At 39.8% G+C, this 24,265-nt stretch overlaps 1 protein-coding gene and 1 non-coding gene across 2 annotated transcripts; one reads left to right on the top strand and one right to left on the bottom strand.

Moving 5' to 3' along the window:
* Positions 1-21,188: 21,188 nt before the first annotated feature.
* On the bottom strand, positions 21,189-23,442 carry LOC133814885 (uncharacterized). Its single transcript, XM_062247790.1, has 3 exons — positions 23,034-23,442; positions 21,663-22,911; positions 21,189-21,252 (listed from the first exon to the last, which is right to left on the bottom strand). The coding sequence occupies exons 1-3, from the start codon at positions 23,440-23,442 to the stop codon at positions 21,189-21,191; spliced, it is 1,722 nt and encodes a 573-aa protein (XP_062103774.1).
* A 56-nt stretch (positions 23,443-23,498) lies between these two features.
* LOC133820448 (small nucleolar RNA R71) lies at positions 23,499-23,605 on the top strand. The gene has a single exon (XR_009886857.1). It is a non-coding gene; the product is annotated as a small nucleolar RNA R71 (small nucleolar RNA).
* The last annotated feature ends 660 nt before the right edge of the window (positions 23,606-24,265 follow it).

Here is a 24,265-nt window from a genome sequence, read left to right as displayed (position 1 = left end):
TCAACTCAATTATCAATATGAGTATAAGTTCAATAATGGAAAACTCAATATAAAAGGAAAGACTTGAAGTACTTACTTGGAGATGAGCGGAAATGTTTGTGGACATAAAGGGAACCTTTCACAAAGAAAAATTCCTACTTCCATGAACCCGGGTAAGAAACGGAACCCTCTATCAAGGAGACCTGAGAGTTGGCCTTTTGTAAAAAGTAGAAGCCCTTAGATTTAGGAGTGGGCATGAGAATGTACATGAAATGCACCTCCTGGGCCATGGGAGCGTGACCGTTAAGCTTTATGAACACCATATACAGGTAGCTTAAGGTCAACCAGCTGTTGGGTGCCAGCTGAAGCGGAGCAAAGTCAAAGTGATTCAAGACCATGATGAAGAACGGGTGTAAGGGAATGGTCCCACCCGCCTTCAAAATATGTTCACTCATAGCGACATAGCCCTGGGGGGATTATCAGCCCGACAATTATTGGAGGGTACATACAGCTTGTACTCCTTACTAATGGGGTATTTCTCGTATAACTCTAGCAGCATGTTTTCTGATATGTGGGAAACGATGGTGGACACCAATAAAGGATGCGAGTCTGGCTTCTCGGGAGCGACCTGTCATCTCATTCTCTTTAACATGTCTGCAAAACCAAAGGAAAAATGTGAGGTTAAAACAGAGAAATTTACCCTCCATTTTCTTCTTCTGGCATGAGTTTTCCACCAAGACATTGGATGTGGAGGCATCAAACACAGGTGGATTAAAGACAAGGGGTGAAGGGAACCAAGGGTGACCTCGGGGCTACTATAGGGAGAACACGGGGCTGAGGGTTCACGAGGGAGGTTTTCCTCCATGAACTCTAGCTCCATTTGTAGGTCAAGAAGGTTCCGTCTAAGGCTTGCAATGTCATCATTAAGATCAAAGGAGAAAGGGACTCCATCACCCCTCAAAGCCGTATTTATCTCATTGTCCACCACCTAGATTTTATGTCTAAGCTCGACCATGTGGTCAAGGTGACATATACGGGCCATCCTCAAGGTGTCGTAGTTTTTGTAAGGGTTGTTTTCGGGGAAACCTGAATCTGAGGACAAGTCTACAAACTCAACCCCCGGAGGAACGCTAGACGACCCTCACATGCCATAAAGTCCCATCTCATTGGTGATATTGGTGCAAGTGTTTGTGGAAAGTGTACTTCAAAACACAAAGGAATAAGCTCAAAACCTCTAGACACAAGTGCTCGAAACAACCAACTACGGGGTGCAAGGGAGGGTATATGTGCAAACGGGTGCATATACATAAATTAGCTCACGAGGAGCTCCGGCCGAGACAAACCTTCCCAAGTAACGCTAATTTAGACCCATTATGCACAAGAAAGGGCGAAGGGATACCTTGAACGGGTAAAGTCGTGCACTGTTGCAGCTGTAGAAATACCAGGGGTCGAAAGTACATGCCTACAAAAAGAAAGGAGATAGATGTTTTAGTCTCATAGCACATATACAAATATTTACATATAAAAAAAAAAAAAAGAGAAAAGAAAGACAAAGTGCCCTTGTGAGGGATAGAAACACTCACCTCTTGGATGCTTTGAAGATAAAAGTACCAACAAGCTAAGAAGAGTAAGTGTAGAAATTATCCTTGAGAAGAAGACCTGTTTATAGGAGGCTCAAACTCATCCTAGGCATTGAATTCAATATTTAATCTATGGTCAAGAATGAAGCCAAACACCCGCATTGTGATCTATGAAGCCAAATGATAGGTTCACAATCATTTACTCTCAAGGAATGATGAGGATCACCATCCCAAAGTGTGTTACTTCACACTACCAAGGCAAAGAAACACATTAACACCACAAGGGGTTTGAAGACACCATACCAAAGAGTCTACCAAAGCGCCTAAAGGCCTCTCATAGACTGGGGGGCAAGTGTGGATGCTAAGAATTCCACACCGGTGAAAGACCCACATCACGTGTCTAAAGTCCCTTGAAGGTCCAAAATACGCACATGTGCGTACACCCCTAGATGTGTGTTAGGAAGCCTTGCCAAGCAAAGCCTCGCTAGCCACATGGTGCCTTGTCTAACCAAGTGCAACACCTCGTGAGACCCTCGTCTCACGCCAGGGCCTTGCGCGCCAAGTAGCTATCCTCCTGCAAGACCCTCGTATCGCACCTTGCACGTCTGTCCAGATTAGTCTCACGCCATGCACTTCTTGAGGAGGACCTCGCACGCGCATCAAACCGCCATCTCGTGCCACAGTCTTGCAGGCCAAGCAGCTGCCCTCCCGCAAGACCCTCGTCTCATTCCTCGCGCGCCCGTCTGAAAGCATCATACCAGGAACTCCTCGGCCACATGGAAGCACCTCGTGCCCTGCTTGGCCACACAGTCGGCACCTCGCGAGGCCATCCTTCCTCAGCCACACGGCCAGCGCCTCGCACGCAGCTTGGCATCTTGCTCCTTGACACAAGACTTAAGATCTCATTCGTCTGGGTGCGAGGCCCCCATGAAGAGAGGTGCCTCGCTATGTGGGGTGCCGCATTCCCAAATGCTGATATGCCTTGACGCCAAGACCACATACCCAAACGCCGAGATGCATATCACACACAAGGGAGGCTCGGTACTTTAAACCCCATGCCGCGAGGCTGATACATAGCAGGGCCTCAATACGCAAGGCCTATTTCCCAAAAATGCCTCAACATGGAGGTCGTGTACAGGAAATATATTCTATGTTAGTGTGCATTATTGGAGAGAGTTTATATCTTGTAAATAACAGAAGTACCATCAGGTTTACGGCACGACCATGAGTACGGGATGTATGACCCTAAGGAGGACAAAGGCGTGACTTTGACATCCATGCCTAGCAAGTAGTGGAAGTAGGAGAAGTGGTGGCATGACCTGCATGTCTTTGACCATGAACAAGCATTGACACCACAATCCTCTGCTCCACAACGACCTATGCCACTACCATGACAATGTATCCACGTACCTACTTGTCCCCTAGGACCACCTTGTATCAGGGGCCATTAGAGCCAAGCTATAAATATACCTCCACCCCTCATAGGAATATTATGGTAATCCTAGGCTATTCAAAGAGCAATATACATGTTTTCTTCCATGAATCTTCTGCAATTTTTCTCTAGGTCTCCATAAATTTTCCTAAGTTCATAAGTTCTTGGTTAAGTCTTTGAATTTTCAGGCATTAATTCATTGGCGAGTTCTTACCGTCAACACTAACAAAAATAAAATAAGCTAATTAATCTTTTAAATTTTAAAAAATTTAAAATTTAATTCAATAAAAAATTAATTTTACAAAAATAGGATCTAGCTTTCGACACCAAGATTGGTGACCTAGACCACTAGGGTCGGTGACACCAAGGAGGCTCAAGGGCTTAGGTTGGTGGCTGCCACAGGTAGTGAGCACGAAACCTTGGATACACACGGGTTGTAGTGGCACATGCAGTAAGAGCTGGGGCGCGGGCATGCAAGCACACGGACGCGAGTGCGCAAGCGCAGGTGATAAGAATGAAGGAGTACACTAGAAGAGCCATTGCAAGTTCCAATTGGGCCAATTACAAGAGCAAGAGCTAGACGGTTCAAAGAAGCAATTAATAGACTAATCTAAGAAATATGGGCTAATTATGAAAAGATAAAGTCCAAGATTAGTCAAAATGGAGATCAATGTCTATTAAATGTTATTAAGGAAATTTAAAGTGGCTGATTAACTTCCAAAAATGTGGTCAATAAGTTTAGAGGGTTTATTGGCATATATTTATGTTTTTTTAAGACATTTAGTTATAATAAAATTAGACTTTTTGTATTAAGCCATTTAGGTGCTTTCTAGAAGACTAATACTCTAGAATTGAAGGGTTTTTGGTCTATGTTGATGTATGCATCAATTTAATGCTTTAAATGTGGCTTTTCTTATTCTTGAAGGGATGTTCCAAGTATAAATAAGGGAGGTGTGAGAATGGAAAGTAGATTATCAGAATTACTATATTTTGGAGAGTGTTTTCTCTTTGGTTCTTCAAATAACTTCTTAGAACTTATCAAGACCTATCTTGTGGAATTTGTTTCTTGACTTATCACTCACAATCCTTCTTATTTCTTGAGTATGGCGTCTACTATCCTTCTTATACCTTATGTTCTTATCTCTTTATAGATAACAGGTCAAGGTTCTTTGTTACTTTTTTGAGAATATGATTTTAGAACGATCCAAGGCATCCTTGTTCTAAATTTATTTTTGGGTCTCATTATTTTTATTGGGGTTCAAATAATTTAGAATCACAACACACGGGTTCACAAGGACACGGGCGCGGGTACGCAGGTGCACGGGCGTGGGCTCGTAGGTGAACGGGTGCGGGTACACAGGCATAGGGGCACAGGCTCGAAGGCATGTGTGCTGTGCGCAGGGAGCCGCGACTCAGGCTAGTGTGTGCAGCTAAGGCTCAAGTCGTAGGCTTTGGTCTTTATTTATTCATTGTGTATAGATTTTATAATACATATTTCAAAAATAAAATTTTACAATAATCCTATACCCTTTACGGCTTGCACAAGATCTAGAAATTCTAATTCCTAACCCAATAGCACCATATAATAAACAATCCATCATTCAACCATACATTCAAAAAAACATATCCATCCATTCAATATACATGTCAACATACATCTAACAAATGCAAGAAACCAATCAACATTTAATATATATATCTAGATTGCTCTGATACTAATTGGATGTATTTAAAGAGCAAATCAAAGATACGCATCTGGGAATGAGCCATTTTTAATAGTTATCAATACCAGCCAATATCATATACATATATCGATTAAATAACATACAATCAGATTAGAAATTACCTCTCGTAGCTTATCAAGTGTCCTTGAATCGTTTTGTATAAAATCAATGATCTTCCTATCCAAGTTCTGAATCCTCACACCTTGATCTTCTAAACCAATCCCCAAACACTTAAAGGACGTGTGTGGGCATGTAGGATTTAAAAAGGCTTATTTATTACTCTCTAGATGCACTCAACATATGAGATCTAAAGAGGTTTGATAGATAAAAGAGGAATTGAATAGTTTTAAGGTTTAGGACAACTATCGCTCTTGTCTCAGAGAGAGAGTCTGATAATCTATGAAAACAATAATCTTGAAAAGTATCGCTTCATTTCATGTTCATAAAAGATAATTAACTAATTTAATTAATATTTATTTTATTAAAATAAAATTGATCAGTTACAACGTTATTTAATTATTTAATTTAAATCATATTTAAATAAAAAAAATTAAATAAAAAAATTATTTAAAATTCAAAATTCATTTTGCAGGGATAGGAAATCCTTATGTCTGACGCCACACTCACTGTACAGTGAGTGTGTCGACCACACCATTAGGGTTACCCCTAATTTTATCATTTGTTTATTTAATTAATATTTAAGACAATATATTTATCGCAAAATAAATATTACTCAATTCAAAATTAACTTTACCTTAAAATATCAGTTTTAAATAAATAAAATAACTATTAATCTCTCTTTATACATTAATCCAAGCAAGATAAATATTTATTTTAACCTATAGTTTTAAAAATAAAATATATATAGTTAAATAATTAATTAATTCATAATTAATCAATTGCCTATAATTATAACATAATTATTTCCTTGACCTGAAAAATTAATTCCTTTGCAATTAAGTCCTTCTCTCTACAATTCTTTCTTTTGACATCCATACACTTGACAATGTAGGGCAGAGGTGATCTGGGGACCAAACCTATAATATGAAGCTTCAATAAACCCGATTATCAATTAAACTATTTAATCCAATAATCTTATTTATTAATTCCATGACTACTCCATTATAAATATGGTATTGCACTCTAAGTATTTATAGAATTATATTTATAGAGTTTTCTCTTATAGTCCACTGATATAATCAATAAATGTAGTTTTGTCCTCCATTTATTGGTGTGGCGACTGTAACTCCCTACTACCCAGGGACCGTTATGTTTTTCATTTTAAATAGTGCTAAACTCGCTAACCGAGTCATTTGGCCATAATCGTGTAACTAAATGTGATTAACGGTTTAGGGTTAAAATTTTTGGTTAAAAATACAACATTTCACTAAAACGTTTACTGTATACATTGGGATCCAAAAATATATTTTAAAGGTTAATTACAATAAAAGATTTACAACCATCCGACCTAAGCGGCAAAATAGTGTATATCCCTAATTCCTCTTTAAACCCTCAGTTGTGGCGGTCGAGCAGCCCCATATGTACACATCGTAACCTAAGCAATCAAACTCAAGGATGGTCCAACTTTCTTTTGCCTTTACCTGCACCACATAGCACCCGTGAGCCAAGGCTCAGCAAGAAAACTTAATATGCTCATGAACAGGTAATAACATGTCACTGAATCATAATAAACATGCCTAGCAATAATAGTCTTATTCATGCATGCAAGTAAGTCCAAGTAAATGATTGTGGGCCCTGCCCTCCTGTATGGATGACTATCAAGTCCATCATAAGTGAATATCAATAATGATTGTGGTAATCATGCTGGGGCTTGTAGCCCATTCAGATAAGTGACTATGGACTCACGAACTTGGGTTCCACACCCTAACCAGATAAGCGACTATGGAGTCACAAACTTGGGTTCCACACCCCAACCAGATAAGTGACTATAGAGTTAAGAACTTGGGCTCTACACCCTAATCCATGTGACATTACAGTCACCTGAGCCTTTTGACCCTGGCTCTATTTAACTAGTCCTTTGACTAGACAAGCGCTTTTAGTTTTCATCGAACATAGGGTCGGTCAAGTATTTCATACTTATGTTGATAATTCTTATGTCGAATATATCTAATATTTTCGGCGTGCGTTAAACACACTAATACCATTCTTGAATCATAGTTCAATTCCATACGACCAATGCTCAGTACTACTGCTGAACTTGACTAATAAGTCACAGCTTCACAGTCAATACCGACACCATTGCCGATTCTGACTAATAAGTCCGTACCACTCACAAGTAAACAATGAACCCAGGCATATATCATATGTCAAATATCCAAATATAAGGCATTCAGCATGCTTACTCAACATTCGCTAGCATAATTATGATCATGCACATTTACAGAGACCCAAGTTCTGATCAATCTCATATTCAACATTCATGCCATGCCCTAATCACATGTATCTTATACATCACATGCATCACATATTGGGCATAGTTTTCTTACCTTTGGTCCAAGAACAGGATACCAATAAATGAGCCACAAGCACGATCCTATTTCCAAGCCCCTAGCGATAACCTAGTCACAACCATAATATAAAATCTCATCAAAATGAGTAAATAAATACTTTCGGACCAAGTCCTAGCTTCTGGGACGTCAAATCCTACTCAACCAGGTAGTAGGATCGATCACAGGCCCTTGGAGTTAAGTTCCCACGAATAAAAACCAAATATGGGCAAAACAGCCCTTAAGTGCCGCGGCCCCCAAACCCAAAGTCGCGCCCTGCCTCCAGACAAAAGCCAGACCACCTCCATGCCTGCACCTTGCGCTGCGGTGCACCAACCTTGTGTCGCAGCCCTACCTGCCCATCATCCAACCTCATCGTCTTCCTCAAGCCTGGGTTGCGGTGCCCTAGAACAGGGCCGCGGCCCAACCATGAACCAGCCAAAAACCTTCGTCTTCTTCATTTAAAACCTTCCAAAAACCTATCCAAACATCTCCAAATCCCAAAATCAAAGTTCCCAAACATCCCAATGATCCAAAACCACTAAAACCCGAGGCTCAAACAACTCAAAAACTGATCAACACATAAAATCCAATCAAAAGCTTAAAAACTTGAAAACTTAAAACTTAAAGCTTGCATTACCTCCGATTGAGTCGTCTCCCAACTAAATCCTCTAGCTAAAAAGCTTCTAATCTTCCCTAGAATCGCTATGCCTCGATCCTTGCCTGAATCTGAGTCTTAAAACTAAAGTTTCCTTTGAAAATGTGATCGGGTATCGAAAAGGGAACGGGAGGGAGAGAGAACGTTCTAAATGTTCTTTTATAATTCTAACAAGTTACTTCAAGCTTAAGTAACCTCAAGCAAATCCTAATGCTCGAGGTCGCAAAAACGCACCCGGGGTAAAATAATCAAAACTCCTAGAATTTCCCCTTAATCTCACTAACTCCCAATTTATCATCAAATATTTATCCACATTACCCAAATCACAGTAATGTGCTAAATACCCAAATTACCCCTTGACTCACTCCGAGTCAAGTATGGATCCCATTGTGACTTTCCCACTAGCTTGCCCCTAGGATCGTCTTGTGTTGTGTAACCCAAGCATAACCAATTAATAATGAAGCACCACACACATACCACAAATATGCCAAATATACCCAAAATGGGCCAAAATGTGAAACTTGCCCAATTAATCAGAAATGGGCTCACATGCATAATTAATACACCTAAACATGCATATCTAGTCATATTATAATGTTATTCGCATATTCACATAATAATGCACACAAATATCATATAATCATATAATTCCATAATTTGTCATCCTAGCCCCCTAATCAAGGCCCTAAGCCTCATTAGGAAATTTGGGTCATTACAATGACACTATCTATATGGAGAAAAGTACGAGATCTACACTAACCACAAGATTTTGAGTACTTCTTTACTCATAAGGATTTGAATATGAGACAAAGACGTTGGATAGAGTTGGCAACCTTTATCCTATACCTGCTTATATTAAAAACAACCCTAACACTATATCTTTCACTCAATCTTACTGTTTTCTTCCAAGAGCACATCTGATTTCAAAGATTAGGATTGCTAAGAAGTTGGCCAACCTCTTCTTCATTGATCAAGATCCATCATTTCTTCATTCTGGTTTTTCTACTTTTTTTTCCACTTCTACTACCGTATCTACTACTGCTTGTAGCAATGCATTAAACAAAAAATTTATTGATTTGAACTAGTGGAATTTTCGCCTTGGTCATCCTTCTATGAAAATTTCAAAGTCTATCAATAAATCTTTGATTTTTTTTGACAAATCTCTTGATGATGTTTGTTCTATATGTCATTTAGCAAAACAAAAAGGCATCATTTTCACTCAAAAAATAAGATGGTTGCCTCTCCTTTTGAGTTGATACATCTAGATATTTTGGGTGCATTTCATATTATGAGTTTAGAAGGATACAAATATTTCCTTACTATTATTTATGATCACACATGATATACATGGGTTTACACGCTCAATGATAAATCTGATGTTCAAACCATTATTCCTCAATTTTTTAAACTTGTTGCTACTAAATATTCAAGTACTATTAAAGGTATACGGTCTGAGAATGCTAAAGAGTTTAACCTTATTGCATTCTATGCCTCCAAAATCATCCTACATGTCGATGCCAAAAATCTGCCGAAGAAAAAAGGTCATCCCTTGTTGAAATAAATTGTTAAAGGTCGCTTAGCCACTCCGCCGGGCTCACGCCAAAAATTTGACATGCACTCGAGATGGGCTCCTTGTCACTGACACCCAAAAAGTATGACTCTTTCCTCTTTTAAACTTTGGGTACTCTGTCACAAGACCAGACCGCGTAGTAAGACCCACGTTTTACGCGTAGAGAGGTGTCTCGCAAGACTCGCATCACGCGCCAAAGCAGGTGCCACGCGGGATAGCCATTGTGCACCCATTAGATGCCTCTCATGATAACTTGTGCCCAGGTGACACCTCGTGCATGTGGAGCGCCTCGCACCAAGAAGGCATCTCGCAACCGAAGCCAGCCTTGCGCCAGAAGGGGGCCTCACGCCCACGTAACGCCTCGCACCTTGGGGGCACCTCACGACTAAAGAGTGCCTCACCCCAGCAGAGGCCCTCATACCCAGGTGATGCCTCGTGCCGAGATGGCACCTCGCGATATAAGTGAGCCTTGTGTCGTGGCTCCTGTGAGGGACCCACATCGCATCTGCTCCCAAGGCCTTGCGCCCACCCGATCGTGACATGTTCATGTGTTTGCTTTACCCGTGCACACACGACCTTGCGCCGAGTTCCTCGTGGCATGGCTGCACGCTGAAAAGTCCTGAGAGGCCCCTCTCATCTCGCCTCCATGGTCAATCTGACGAAGTCGTTGCGTCCCCATCATTTCTAGTGCATCCACCTTGTTAACGAGGCCCTGTCCTATTTTCTAGGGTAGGTGTCACCAACGGGATGCACCTCCTTTGTGTATCCCTAATATGGTAACAAGTGGGCTTGACACTTAGTACAATACAAAGAGGCTTGATGCATAAGCATAGCAAAGGAAGGTGAGAGTGTCTACCAAGTTCGTGGTACATGTGTATGTATGAAGTGGATGTCCGAATGAAGAGGAGTCCGAGTATAGGGGCAACATCCACGGCAGAAAAATTAGTGGTAGTACAATAATGGTACATAGTAAGGACTCCCCTAACACGCCTATGAGGTTCGTACACAACAAGTAGTGGAGGTACGACATGGTACCATGGTAAGAGTACTTTTGTAGACCCCTGACCCGTACTAAGACCGACCACCACTCCTTTATCACCACTACCACCTGCTCCGCGAGTGCCTGCAGCCTGCAATTGAGTCCTCTTGTCCCCTTGGGACCACCATGTCTTTGGAGCCAATAGTGCTCACCTATAAATAGGACCTTTCGTCACCTGAGAAAGGGTTGCAAAATTTTTGTAACACCATATCATCCTAAGAGAAATACACAAGTTTTCTTCCAATGTTTTTTCTGCAACTTTTGTCTAAGTTTTTATGAGTTCACCTATGTTTACAAGTTTTTTATCAATTCACTTAAGTTTTCCAACCTAAGTTCGTTTACAAGTTGTTGCCGTCAATAGTTTAGCGCAGTCTGTGGGAAGGACAAGTACCAAGTCGTTGTTCATCCATCAATTCTGACAAGAAGAAATGCCAAGGTGTTCAAGATGCCTACAGGAATATCATAATGTTGAGACCCACCTTGACGGAGACAACCTAAGAGCCTCCAGATGAGACCCTCCACCAGCGGAGGATGGAGATATGTCGGAAGAACATCCAACCCATGGAGAGGAAAAGGAGGCATCATCCCCGGCTGTCCAACCTAACGGAGGTCATCCTAAACCATTTTTCACCCTTGTGGAAGGCCTGGGTATACACCTTCCTCCTCGACCACCGATCGCACCGCGCTTCGGTTACTGGGATCCAGGTCCATCTACGTGCAAGCCCGACAAGAGTCATGGGCGCACTTCGTGAGCTTCAGCTCTAGAACTCACTTTTACAAGGATGAGATACATGAGTTGCACATAAAGAATCAAAAGCTAGAAGCCACAATAGAGAACATGCAGAAGGTGTTGAACGACCTGCTACAAGGGAAGTCAAGCATGCCCTTTCCCAAGCACAGGGAGAAGGAACATGTATGAGGAGAACTCACCATACCCGTGGACAATAGAAAATGCAGCTCTCCAATTGTTATACCCCTCGTCCAGGACGCAAGGAAGATTCTACACCAACGGCAAAACTAAAGACCACCTCCAAAAGAGCTTCATCCAACCCGAGGGAGAAACTCAATCAGAGAGGGCCCGAGGTAAAAACCAAACCCCATACAACTCCCCCAGGGGACACAATCAAAGCAAGGGTTCACCATGAGAACCCACGAGACTCCTTAAACAAAAAGATAAGGGAAATAGAAACTAAAATACAAAGCCTTTGAAGCAAGATATTCACTACACCTTGAAGGGACAAAGGTCACGATAAGTTATACCATGAGTCGCCCTTCAAGGGAAATCCAAGTTGAGCGACTCTCCACCAACTGTAAAGAGCCTCGCATGAATCCATACGAGGGCACTACAGACCCAAAGTATCACTTTCAATGACTTGATGAAGTTAGGGGGGGGGGGGAGTCAATAGCAGGGCAAGGTACCATTGTTTCTCCATTAATCTCAAAGGAACTGCGTATAAGTGGTTCAAGAGGTTAAGGTAGATTACCAGCCTCAGGTCATGGCAGTAGTTCTTTGGAGAATTTCTTTAGCAACACCACGCGATCTGTGATTATGTTATGTCGAGTACCAGCCTCGCTAACATAAAAGAAGGCGAGAATGAAAGTTTGGAGAGTTATATCCATAGATTCAATATGGAAGCAACTAAGCTGGGAAGTTCAACTAAAGTGGAGCTCAAGATGGCTATCACAGCCAGAGTTCGTCCAATAAGCAAGGTATGGGATAGGATGCTCAAGAGGGAGGTAACAAACTTCAATGACTTCTTTGAAAGAGCACAAAAGTATAAACATGTGGAAGAAGGTTATGAGAACTTTCATGCTAGGGAAAGCAAACCTTCCTCCAATCCTCCTTCCACCAATATGTCTGAAGATTCTGCGTAGAAGAGATCATTGTGATTGAAAAGTTGATGATCAAATTGAAGATTGGAAGAGGTCTACAAGAAGGCTTCAAGAAGAAGTAGTAGGATTCATCAAGGATAACTTCCGATAAGACTCCCTATATTTGTGTCACTTGGGAACAAAGAAGTCACCTCAATTGGCCCCCTTAAAGTAGTAGTAGTTATTCTCCCTTATTTATGTTATGCCTCGTAAGGAATCAAAATTTTCACCATTGTTTGCATCCAATAGATGTAATTTATCATGATAGAATCCAAAGAGGTCACCAAGATGACTCCAAGATGTAATATGATAATGACATTGTGCTTACTCTTGCACGTTGCCTACTATTACTAATGTCAAGCACCTATCTTATATATTGCATCTCTCATCTCCAAGGACACTTATATGACACGAATACTGCCATTGTCAGTTGGAATTGTCAAAGCATATCAAAGCGTATCAGATAGAATGAAAAAAAAAGTGTCAGACGAGATAGATCCCATCAACTACTTGGGAGGTGTTATACCCAGCCTCAACAGGCACCTAGCCATGTTCAAAATAGGCGCCTAACCTCGCAAGCCTCAACAAGCGCCTAGCTATGTGCAAAATAGGTGCCTAGCCTCGCAAGCCTCAAAAGGGACCTAGCTATGTGCATAATAGGTGTCTAGCCTCACGAGCCTCAACAGGCGCCTAGCCATGTGCAGAAAAAGTGCCTGGCCTCGTGAGATATATATTAAAATACTTATAATATATATATGTATTAGCGGGCAAACTTATAAGATAACATTTGGATCTATAAGGACTAGCTACCCTTATAGAGTCTAAGAAAGTCAAAAAGTTCCTGAAAAATGACTTCCTCACAAACACACCCACCCTACAAAGGGACCACGTTGTAGAAGACAAAAGGGGAGCCTAAAGAGATCCCTAAGTCTAGATCAACCAAGTTGCCTTACCAAAGGAAAAAAGGGTCTTGAAAATAGACATTTGCGATGCTTCACAAGTACCTTCTCCCTATAAGGGTCCCAACCCAAGGGGAGATCGTATCAGGATAAAAAAGACTCCTCATAATAATCCTAGGTCAACCAAAGTCACCTAGCCCAAAAAGGGTCTCAATGTAGATGCTTGCAAAAAGGGTCTCGAAGAAGACGCTTGCAAAAATAGTAGTATGCATAATAACGAGAAGGACACTTCTAGAGAAAAAATAAAAAGTCAAAAGTGCGTGCATGACAAATAAAAAAAGGATGGGAGATACCCAAAGGGTCAACACATCCTTAAAATAAACCAAAGTGCGTACATAAGAGAAGCTCAAATGATCCTCCACTGAGCACAAAACACTAACAAGACACCAAGTGTGTTTCTTCAATGAGCAAGTACTGGTAGACTTCGCAGTCGAGACGACCTGCTGCACTGATAGTGAAGAAGAAGCCAACAAGACAAAAGGACCACAAAAAAAAAATTGTTAAAGCACTCTTCGCTCTGAAATCTGACAAGCGCTGGATACACAAAAACCACGCAAAGAAACATCTTAAGAGCACCACTCGAGAGCTCACCTTGTCTAGACGATACTTTTTTGGCCCCTTCGGGTAGTGTGCCTTAAGCTCCTTTGTGAGGCTCGAGGTTTTGTACAACAATATCACATGTGGGATCTGTACAAAGGAATGATTGGCATTAATTAAACTTCAAAGGCGTCTTGAGGGTAACCACTCATTAAGTATGCATTTCCATATCTCATAAACAAGGAAACACACTTATACCTTACATGTCATAAAGATGGAATGAAAAGAGTCTACAAGAAAACTCTAAAGGCCTCCTTATAGACTCGAGGGCAAGTGTGGATACCAAAAATCTATCAAAGAAAAAAGATCTCCTCCCTTGTTGAAATAAAGGGCTAAGGGTTACTTAGCCACTTCGTCGGGCTTACGCCAAAAATTCGACATGCACTCAAGATGGGCTCCTTGTCATCGACACCCCACAAGGTCAAAAAGTATGACTCTCGCATCTTTCAACTTTGGGTACTCTGTCACAAGGCCAGACCCCCCTAGCAAGGCCCACGTCTCGCACGTAGATAGGTGCCTCATGAGACCCGCGTCTCGAACCACAGTAGCCACCTCGCGGGACAGCCATCGTGCATCCATTAGATGCCTCGTGCAATACCTTGTGCTCAGGTGTAGACTTGCGCCCAGGATGGCACCTCGCGCCTAGATGATACCTCGCGCAGAGAAGTCATCTCGCGATCGAAGCGAGCCTCATCCCAGCAGGGGACCTCACACCCAGGTGACGCCTCGCGCCTAGGGGGTGCCTCACGCTGAGACGTCACCACGTGACAGAAGCGAGCCTCATGCCAAGGCTCCTACGAGGCACCCGCATCGCATCTTCTCCAGGGCCTTGCGTCCACCCCATCGCGATATGGCCATGCGCACCTACTTCATACCTCCACACACAGCCTTGTGCCAAGTCCCTCACAGCATGGCTACATGCCAAAAAGTTCAAAGAGGCCCCTCTCATCTCGCCTCCATGGACCATCTTACGAATTCGTTGCATCCCCATCATTTCTAAAGCGTCCACCTTGTTGATGAGGCCTTGTCCTTTTTTCTAGGGTAAGTGTCACCAACAAGACACACCTCATTTCTGTATCCCTACTATGGTAACAAGTGGCCTTGACACTTAGTAGAATGCAGAGAGGCTTGAGGCATAAGCGTAGCTAGGGAAGGTGAGAGCGTCTACCAAGTTCGTGGTACATGTGTAGGTACGAAGTGTACGTCTCAATCAAGGGGAGTCCGAGTACAGGGGCAACATCCATGCTAGACAATTAGTGGTAGTACAAGAATGGTACATAGTAAGGACTCCCCCAACACGCCTATGACTTTCGTACCCAACAACTATTTGAGGTATGACATGGTACCATGGCAGGAGTACTTTTGCAGACCCCTGACACGTACTAGGATCGACCACCACTCCTCCAGCCCAACTACCACTTGCTCCGCGAGTGCCTCCAAATTGTAGATGAGTCCTCCTGTCCCTTTGGGACCACCATGTATTTGGAGCCAGTAGTGCTCACCTATATATAGGATCTTTCTAGTCCTGAGAAGGGGGTTGGAATTTTTTTTAACAGTATATCAATCTAAGGGAAATACACAAGTTTTCTTCCATTGTTTTTCTGTAACTTTTGTCTTAGTTTTTTCTGAGTTCACTTATGTTTACAAGTTTTTTATCAATTCACTTAAGTTTTCCAACCTAAGTTCGTTGACGAGTTTTTACCGCCAACCCCACATTACACTCATGTGTCAAAATACCCCAACAAAACTTGGTAGTAGAAAGAAAACATCATCATGTTTTAAATGTTGCTCGTTCTCTCCTTTTTCAATCTAAAATACCTCTTTCCTATTGGTCATATATTGTTAATACATTGGTATATCTCATTAATAGAACTCCTCCTATGCTTTTCAATAAGAGAACTTCATTTGAATTGCTTCATAATAAACTTCCTTGTTATGATCATTTTCGTGTTTGTGGCTGCCTTGCGTTTGCCTCTACTTTAGATAGTAAATTTCTTAAATTGCTTCAAAGATCCAAAGCTTTAATTTTTATTATCTACCACCCTCAGAATGAATTATTATACTCTTCTTGTCATAGAGAGTCATCAAATCTTTCATTTTGGGATGTAATTTTTTATGAGACTATTTTTCCTCTTAAAAATACACTTTGTCAAACTAATATTGATATTTTTTTTCTCACAATCTATCATGCCTAATGCTGGGACTAACTCTTCTTTGCGGCCTATATCCATTTCTCCTTCTGAAGCTCAAACAATACTTCAATCTTCACACATGCCAACAAACATTCCATATTCTTCTACTGTTGGTCGTGTCCTATCACGCCCAAAATACCTTGAAGATTATGTGTGTAATCTAAATCATTCTACTACACATCCCTTATCTGATTTTTTGTCTTATGACATGCTTCATGAACCATTTCTCGCTGCAATTCTCGATGCCGATGCAATAACAGAACCTACTAGTTACAAAATTGCATCTACCATACCAGAATGGTAGCAGACTATGGTTGCTGAACTTTCTGCTCTAGAAGCTAATCACACATGGGAACTTGTATTTCTTCCTCCAGGATAACAAACCATAGGTAGCAAGTGGATATACAAAGAAAAATATCAAACCAATGGCACTATTGACAGGTACAAAGCATGATTAGTATGTAAAGGCTACACCCAAAAATAAGATATTGATTACCTTGACAACTTTGCTCATGTTGCAAAGTTTAATACTCTCAAATTATTACTTGAACTAGGTGCAATGAAAAATTGGTCACTATCTCAATGAGACATTAATAATACATTCCTTCATAGGGATTTAAAAGAAAAATATCTATAGGAAACTACCTAAGGGTTATCAACCCAAAATAGATTTACCTCTAAATGTTGTTTGTAAGTTAACCAATAGTATATATGGCTTAAACCAAGCCTCAAGACAATGGTACACAAAACTCAGCTCATATCTTACTTCAAATGGTTTTAAACAATCATATTCTGACAACTCTATATTCATCAAGACAACTTATAACAATGTTATTGCTCTATTATTTTATGTTGACAATATAGTTGTTGCTTCCAATAATGAATCAGGTGTTACCTTGTTTAAACAACAACTAAATTAAAACAAATTAAGTTAAAGGACCTCGGTCCTTTACGTTTCTTTTTAGGATTGGACATTGGTCGTTCTCAAAGTGGGATTTTTGTATCTCACCTCCCTTTTTCTCTAGAATTATTAAATGAAACAGGTTGCTTGGGCACTAAAGTTTCCTCCATACCAATGGAGCCAAATTTTAAACTTAGTAAGGATGAAGGAAAACTTTTACCTGATCCTACAGCTTATAAAAGTCTCATTGGTAACTTAATTTACTTAACAATCACTTGTCCTGACATCTCTTATGTTGTAAATCATTTAAGCTAGTTTTTAACTTCACCTAGACTACCTCATATGCCAACAGCCCAACACATCCTTCAATACATAAGGGGAACTTCAGGCCAAGGCTTTTTCTTTCACTCTTTTTCTAAACCACACTCAAGTGCATATGCTGAATCTAACTTTACTTCTACATATTTCATTCTTAAAATTTTTGCAGATGCCAATTGGGGATCTTGTCTACAGACAAGGCGCTCAGTCTCGAGCTACTACATCTTTCTTGGCCAATCACTCATTTCATGGAAGTCAAAGAAGCAAACCACAATCTCTTGCTCCTCTGTTGAGACTGAATATCATGCCATGGCCCACGCTACTTGTGAAGTCACATGGTTAATTGCCTTACTCAAATACTTCTACATCATTCTCATCAATCCAACCATTTTATATTGTGATAGTACAACTGCAATACACATATCGGAAAACCCTGTTTTTCATGAGAGAACAAAGAAAATCGACATAGATTGTCATATTGTCCACGACAAAATACAAGAAGGCTGCCTCAAACTGATTCATGTTCCTGCAAAGCACAACATTGTTGACCTGCTGTTGCAATATTTTCTTATGATATTTAATGTGCAAGTGTACACAAACGCATGCAAGTAATATAATAGTAAGTATTTTAATATCCTCTCCTCAAGGATTGTTTAAGCAAGATATTATAAAGACCAAAACCCAACAATTTGGAATAAAAATAAGCAATAAGGTTTGACTGAACTAAAATTAAAAACAAAATATAAATAAGTAAACTAAACAACCAAAACCAATCTAAAATAGTAAGCAATTGATTAATCAAGCGATGATGGGAAGTTAGAGCTACCAAATCCCTCTAATATGCAATTCTGGGAACAGATGCGGGTAACAATGCGGTCACAATTCTGGGTAATGTTGACTAGGTTTTCTACTTGTCTTAATTCTTTTTCCAAAGAAATTAAGGTTCAATTCTTACATTAATTAACATATTCCTATGCCCAACCAATGTTAAGAATATCAATTTGAGCACAAACCTATAAAATCATGCAAGGTGATTATTATTCCAATATAAACACAATTTCTAGAACATAAAAGTTAAGAACATGCATCAATCAATTACTATATCCATTAATATTAATCTTTCCAGCATCAATAAAAATTTAATTACCTACTCAAGTTGGCTAAACATAGAGCAAGTATAAACAATAATACCCATTGATTGAACAAAACCTCAAAACAACTTTAACATTAAAATTACCCACAAACCCAAAATTACATATTAGAGTTCATTAGCATCTCTAACTACAAAAGTTTTAGTTCATACTAAAATTCAAGAGAACAATTATAATAATTTCAGCCATGGGTTTCATGAGAATCACTTAAAGGAATTCAAATACAAAGATTAAGAGTAGAGAAAATAAAATCCAAACGCCAAGATTCAAATGAAATTGTCTCTTCTTCTCCTTCTTCCTTGCACTTTCTTTCCTCCTCCTTGAAGCTCAAAATCTGATCTCCCTAATGGTGGTGGCTGCTGGTTTCTTTCTTCAAAAGGTGGTCTGATGAAAAATGGAAAGAGAGAAAAAATATATGTAATATCCCCTTTGCCTCCTTAGGGTTTCCTTCCAAAATTAAGAAAAATCCTTGTTCCTCATGTGCACCCCTTGTTATGGAACCCAAAGGGGATGTAGATTATTGAATTCCAGCTGTCCTCCTCAAAAAACGCCACTTCAGCAGTCACTTAAGTGAGCATCCACATCATCCACGCATAGCTCCAGGAAATGCGGTTAAAATAAATGCGGTCACATTTCTGAGTTTTCCTGCTCAACAAAAGAAACTAAAAACCAAAGTGAGTATTTTCAAGTCTTCTATTCACAAGATAATTTTTCACCTATTAATGAGCTATTTCTAATCCTTTCATAAATATCAAACACTAAACTTATCAAAACTAACACAAACACAAATAAAGTGAAATTAAACACAAAATAAACAAAAAGAACAAATATCACTCAAATCTCATTGAATTATAAGCCTAAAAGTGAGTAAGATAACTCTATGTTGAAGAGTTATCACACCCCCAAACTTAAACCATTGCTCGTCCTCGAGTGATGTCTCAACAAAACAAAAACAAAGTAAATAAAAAAAAATACAACACAAAAGACACTCACAAAGACAACAAAACAAAACTTACAACCACAAATTGAAAAGGAATCATTTCTTGAAGTATAATGCTTAAATAATGGGGTAATGATCTCAGAAATTTAATTAAAATGAGCTGATTTTTACTTCTTGTGCATGCATGAACCAACCTTTTTCAAACATTAATAAGACAACCAAGTCATGTTCCAAGTGTTTGACCCAACGCATGTGTGCAAAGCTCTTCTCAATCCTCTTCGATTCCTTAAATCACACTAAAAGTCGGTCCTCAAGTCTAATCCTTGTCTCATATGTTGACTTGCTAACTCCTCTCCACTAATGTAGAATAGCTTAGCATTCTAGATCGATAGGTCTTTTCAAGATTGTAATGAGGCTAGGCTAAGGGTATGGAAATTTGGGAATTTCTAGGCTCAAAAACCTCCAAACTTAGTTTGCTTTAGAACCTTGTTGTACAAATGATCTACCCTCTTCTCTTTCCTTTTCTCACAAGTTCACCCCACTCTCCCTTTCATTTGCTTCAATGTGTATATATATATAATTTTTTTTAACACTATATATATGTCTAATACAATGAATATTTACTTTTTTTTTTTAGATTTTTCTCTTTCTTTCCTTTTTTTTTTTTACTCAAATAACTAGGAGGTATATATATTTTACAACAAAATATAATGAAACAACTAAATAAAACAAACACCTTTTCTCTTTTTTTTTTTTTTATATGAAATATATAAATACACCCCTTTTATCCCACCCCCAAACTTAGACTTAACTTATAAGACAAACCAAGTTTAGAGATAGTTAGGGAACAAAATATGAGAATTATGACATGAGAAGGGATATGGCTAAATTCATAAAGGTGAATCAACAAAGAATAGGCCAAGAAGCTCAAAGTGGGCAACAATGGATAATAATTTCAAGGGTAGGCTAGAAAAGCTCAATCAATCCAACAAAATGTGCCATTGTCATTTTCTGTTTGCTAAGCCTCCTAGGATTTCGCCTCAAGGAAATTAACAAGACAATTCTAAGATCTTAGATTCTCACAACCAATTAGCATTATTTAGAGTTTCTAAGAATCATGATAATGCCACACACACAAGTTAAGATCACACACTTTCACAATCCAAGGTTTGCCAAATTAATGCCTAAATCAAACCAATCCAAACATGCTTAAGATCCGCTCTAAGATGCAATTTTTTTTCTTGTTCATCAATGATCCCCCAAAATTTAGGCACTACTACAATAATAAAATTTCTTTTACAAAACACAACACACATATACAAAACACAAAATAAATCTAAAAAAATTAAAAAAAAAACTAAAAATATCACAAATCACAAAATGAACACCAGCTCCCCCAAACTTAGAGATCACATTGTCCTCACTGTGATAAAGCAAAAGAAAACACACAAAAAAAACAACAATGACATACCGACTCAAAACAACAGACAACTAAGAACGATCAACAAAAAGAAAAACAAACAAAAAAAAAACTAATATAAAGTTAAGAAAGGATAGAAAGAACTCCCTCAAGTCACTGAGCCAACGACCCAATCTCCCGAGCCTGCAGATTTCAATCTGGAACCCCTTTTAAAAATTGTCCACCATTTGGTATTTCCATGTTAGCTCTATATATGCCCAGTTACGCCCACAAATGCGACAGCAATTATTTGACCGTAACTAGGAGATTGTAGAAAAATTTCCAGTTGCTAAACCAGAATTTTTCCAAATCAGTCCAGCACTCCCCAAACTTCAATTCCAATGCTAACCGTCTTTCCTTTGATGCACTTACACCTGAAACACAGAAACACTACCCACAAGACCAAGTGAAAGCAGAAATCAAAATAAAAGAAACTTAAGAAAACTAAAACTAAATAAATTAAACTCTCTTTGTTTTTTTTTAATTGAATTGGGCTGCTTTACAATTAATCCTCCTAACAGTGTAGCAACCCAATTTGCTACAATTTCTTCAAGGATCCTTCAACATGAGCGAGGTCTTATTTTGCTTAACCTCGCCGCCCCCAAACTTAAGTTCTTTCCCTTTCACCTTCAACTTTCTTCCTGAAATTTCATTACGCAAGTCCAATGCACCACAAGGAAAGACTGTAATTGTCAAGAATGAATCGGAGAAACTTGATGTTAGATGTCTGCAACTTGCTTTCATTTGAGAATTAGAGAAACACACCCGCTAGCCTACTTCGAACCTTTGGGAATGAGCTTTCCTACCACACTTCTTTTTCTTTTTCTTCTTCCTATGTGGCTCTTGCAAATGAGATGGTGCCTTATTTATACTTGCCCCTAGCTCATTGTTGCTCTCAAATTCTTTAGGAGATGGCCTCGTCCTCACTTTCTTGCTATACCTTATGGGTACCTCTTCCTCCATATTAGAGTTTTTGACAGTAATGGCAAAACAATCTCCTACTTCATCTGGAGAACGTATAGGATTGAATAACTTGAAAGTTACTTGTTCTTCTTGAGCTCTCATTATGAGCTCCCCATTTTCCACATCTATCAAGGTTCTACCTGTAGCAAGGAATGGCCTCCCCAAAATAATAGGCACCTCTATATCTGCTTCATAGTCTAGAACAATAAAGCCAGCGGGGAAAATGAATTTATCAACTTTTACCAAGACATCCTCAATCTTCCCATCAAGATATGCAAGAGATCTATCTGCAAGGTGCAGAGTCACTATGGTAGGCCGGACTTCACCAATCCCCAATTTTATATACACAGACATAGGCATCAAATTTATACTGGCACCCAAGTCGCATAATGCCACACCACAATAAGAATTACCAATGGTGCATGGAATGGTGAAACTCCCAGGATCTTTCATCTTCGGGGGCAGCTTGTTTTGCAAGAATGAGCTGCATTCCTTGGTAAGAGCCACTATCTCAAATTCCCCCAATCTTCTCTTCTTTGTAAGGATGTCTTTCATAAACTTCACATATTTAGGCATTTTCGCTAGGGCTTCAACAAGGGGAATGTTAATATGTAGCTGCCTCAACATATCAAGGAATTTTTTAAATTGTCCATCTTTCTTCTGTTTTTGAAACCTTTGTGGAAAAGGTAGCTGTTGAGGAAGCTTTTGAATTTCTGGGGACTTTTGCGGTGTTCTAGATGCGGCCGCATCCTGGGCAGAGGCAGATTCCAGCACATCAGATCTTTCTTCATGTTTGCTTGCTTTCCTACGATTTTGGATTGAAGAGGGCTCATCCTCATGCCCATAATTTTTCTTGGAACTCTCTAACTCCTTGCCACTTCCCAAAGTAATGGCCTTGCACTGTTCCTTGCCAACATCTCTTGGGTTCTCAGTATAACTCGGTAAAGCACCTTGAGGTCTATTTCTAAGATCATTGGCAAGTTGCCCAACTTGATTCTCCAAATTCCTCATAGATGCAGCTTGGATTTGAATGAGTGCATCCGTCTTCATCATGTAATCTTTTAACATGCCTTCCAAAGAATTAGATTATACTATGTGTTGGGGTCTTTATTGTGGAGCTTATGGAGGATACCCCAGTGGATAAGAAGGTATAGGATGCATAGATGAGCTGCTAGGAGCAGCCCTTGGTTACTCCATGAAAGATTGGGATGTTGCCTCCATGATTGATTGAAATAATTCGAATGTAAGTCATTCCTGTTCTGATTCCCCATGTAAAACACAGATGCAATATTAGAGGGGCAGTTGTCAAAGATGTGACCATCTCCATAGTACACACAAGAAACTTCTACTAATTGACCCATCGGTGGAGAACCCATTGGCTGCCCCATGTTCATACCCTTAAGAATATTTGATATTGAAGATACTTGAGCTGCCAAAGAAGTGGGTGCATCAACCTCAAGAACACAAGCCACTTTTCTACTTGTCGGTGCTCTAGTAGAAGGCCATTGGTAGTTGTTGTTGGAGATCCTCTCTATAATCTCAAAAGCTTCATTGTATGACTTGGACAAGAGTGCCCCATTTGTCGACGCATCAACTACCATTCTTGTATGAGGCATTGAGACCATTATAAAATGTCTCCATTTGAATGCAATGAGGAATGCCATGATGAGGGCATTTTCTTAGTAACTTCTTGAACCGGTCCCATGCCTCATATAAAGATTCATCGTCGAGTTGCTAAAATGAAGTGATTTCATGGCGGAGCTTGGCATTCTTGGTAGGAGGAAAGTACTTCATCAAGAAACGCTCAGCTAATTCTTCCCAAGTAGTCACAGAATCAGATGGTAATGAATTCAACCAAGCTCTTGCTCGATCTCTTAAAGAGTATGGAAACAACTTTAATCTCAAAGCATACTCTGTAACCCCGAGCAACTTGAAAGAGTCACTCACCTCCATAAATAGACGAAGATGAAGGTGAGGATCTTCAGTAGGAATCCCACTAAACTGTCCCACAATTTGAAGCATCTGGAACATGACTGGCTACAATTCAAACTATGGTGCCTGAATCTCTTGTCTTACAATGCCCGGGTTGAGCTCATTGACAAGGGGAATAGCATATTGCCTGATGGCGCAGTCTCTATCATCAACAACAATAAATGCATTTGGCGCATTATTAGCAACTGTTCCCCCTTGAGCCTGTCGCTCATCTCCTTGGTTTTCCATCCTCACTGCTTCCTCTCGAGTTCTTTGTTGTGCTCTTCTTCTTTCTCTGAATGTTCGCTCAATTTCAGGGTTGAGAGGAAGTAGTCAAGAGTATCAGGGTCTTGATCCTCGTTCATAAAAATATAATATTTGTCAATGCACAAGAATCACCCACATAAGCACAATAGAAACATTAAACCAAATTGCAAGATAAGTGAATTTCAC

Source organism: Humulus lupulus, chromosome 2 (assembly GCF_963169125.1).
Source record: "Humulus lupulus chromosome 2, drHumLupu1.1, whole genome shotgun sequence".
In the NCBI taxonomy this organism is placed as follows: domain Eukaryota; kingdom Viridiplantae; phylum Streptophyta; class Magnoliopsida; order Rosales; family Cannabaceae; genus Humulus; species Humulus lupulus.
This window is presented reverse-complemented; position numbering and strand designations above follow the sequence as displayed.

What these genes read in the sequence shown, in the direction of transcription:
- LOC133814885 (XM_062247790.1), bottom strand. Translation starts at nt 23,442, where the DNA reads ATGGTAGTTGATGCGTCGACAAATGGGGCACTCTTGTCCAAGTCATAC. An exon ending in ACATCCCAATCTTTCATGGA is followed by an intron (nt 22,912 to 23,033) that starts GTAACCAAGGGC and finishes ATTCTTTGGAAG; the next exon opens with GCATGTTAAAAGATTACATG. An exon ending in AGGAAAGCTCATTCCCAAAG is followed by an intron (nt 21,253 to 21,662) that starts GTTCGAAGTAGG and finishes TCTGTGTTTCAG; the next exon opens with GTGTAAGTGCATCAAAGGAA.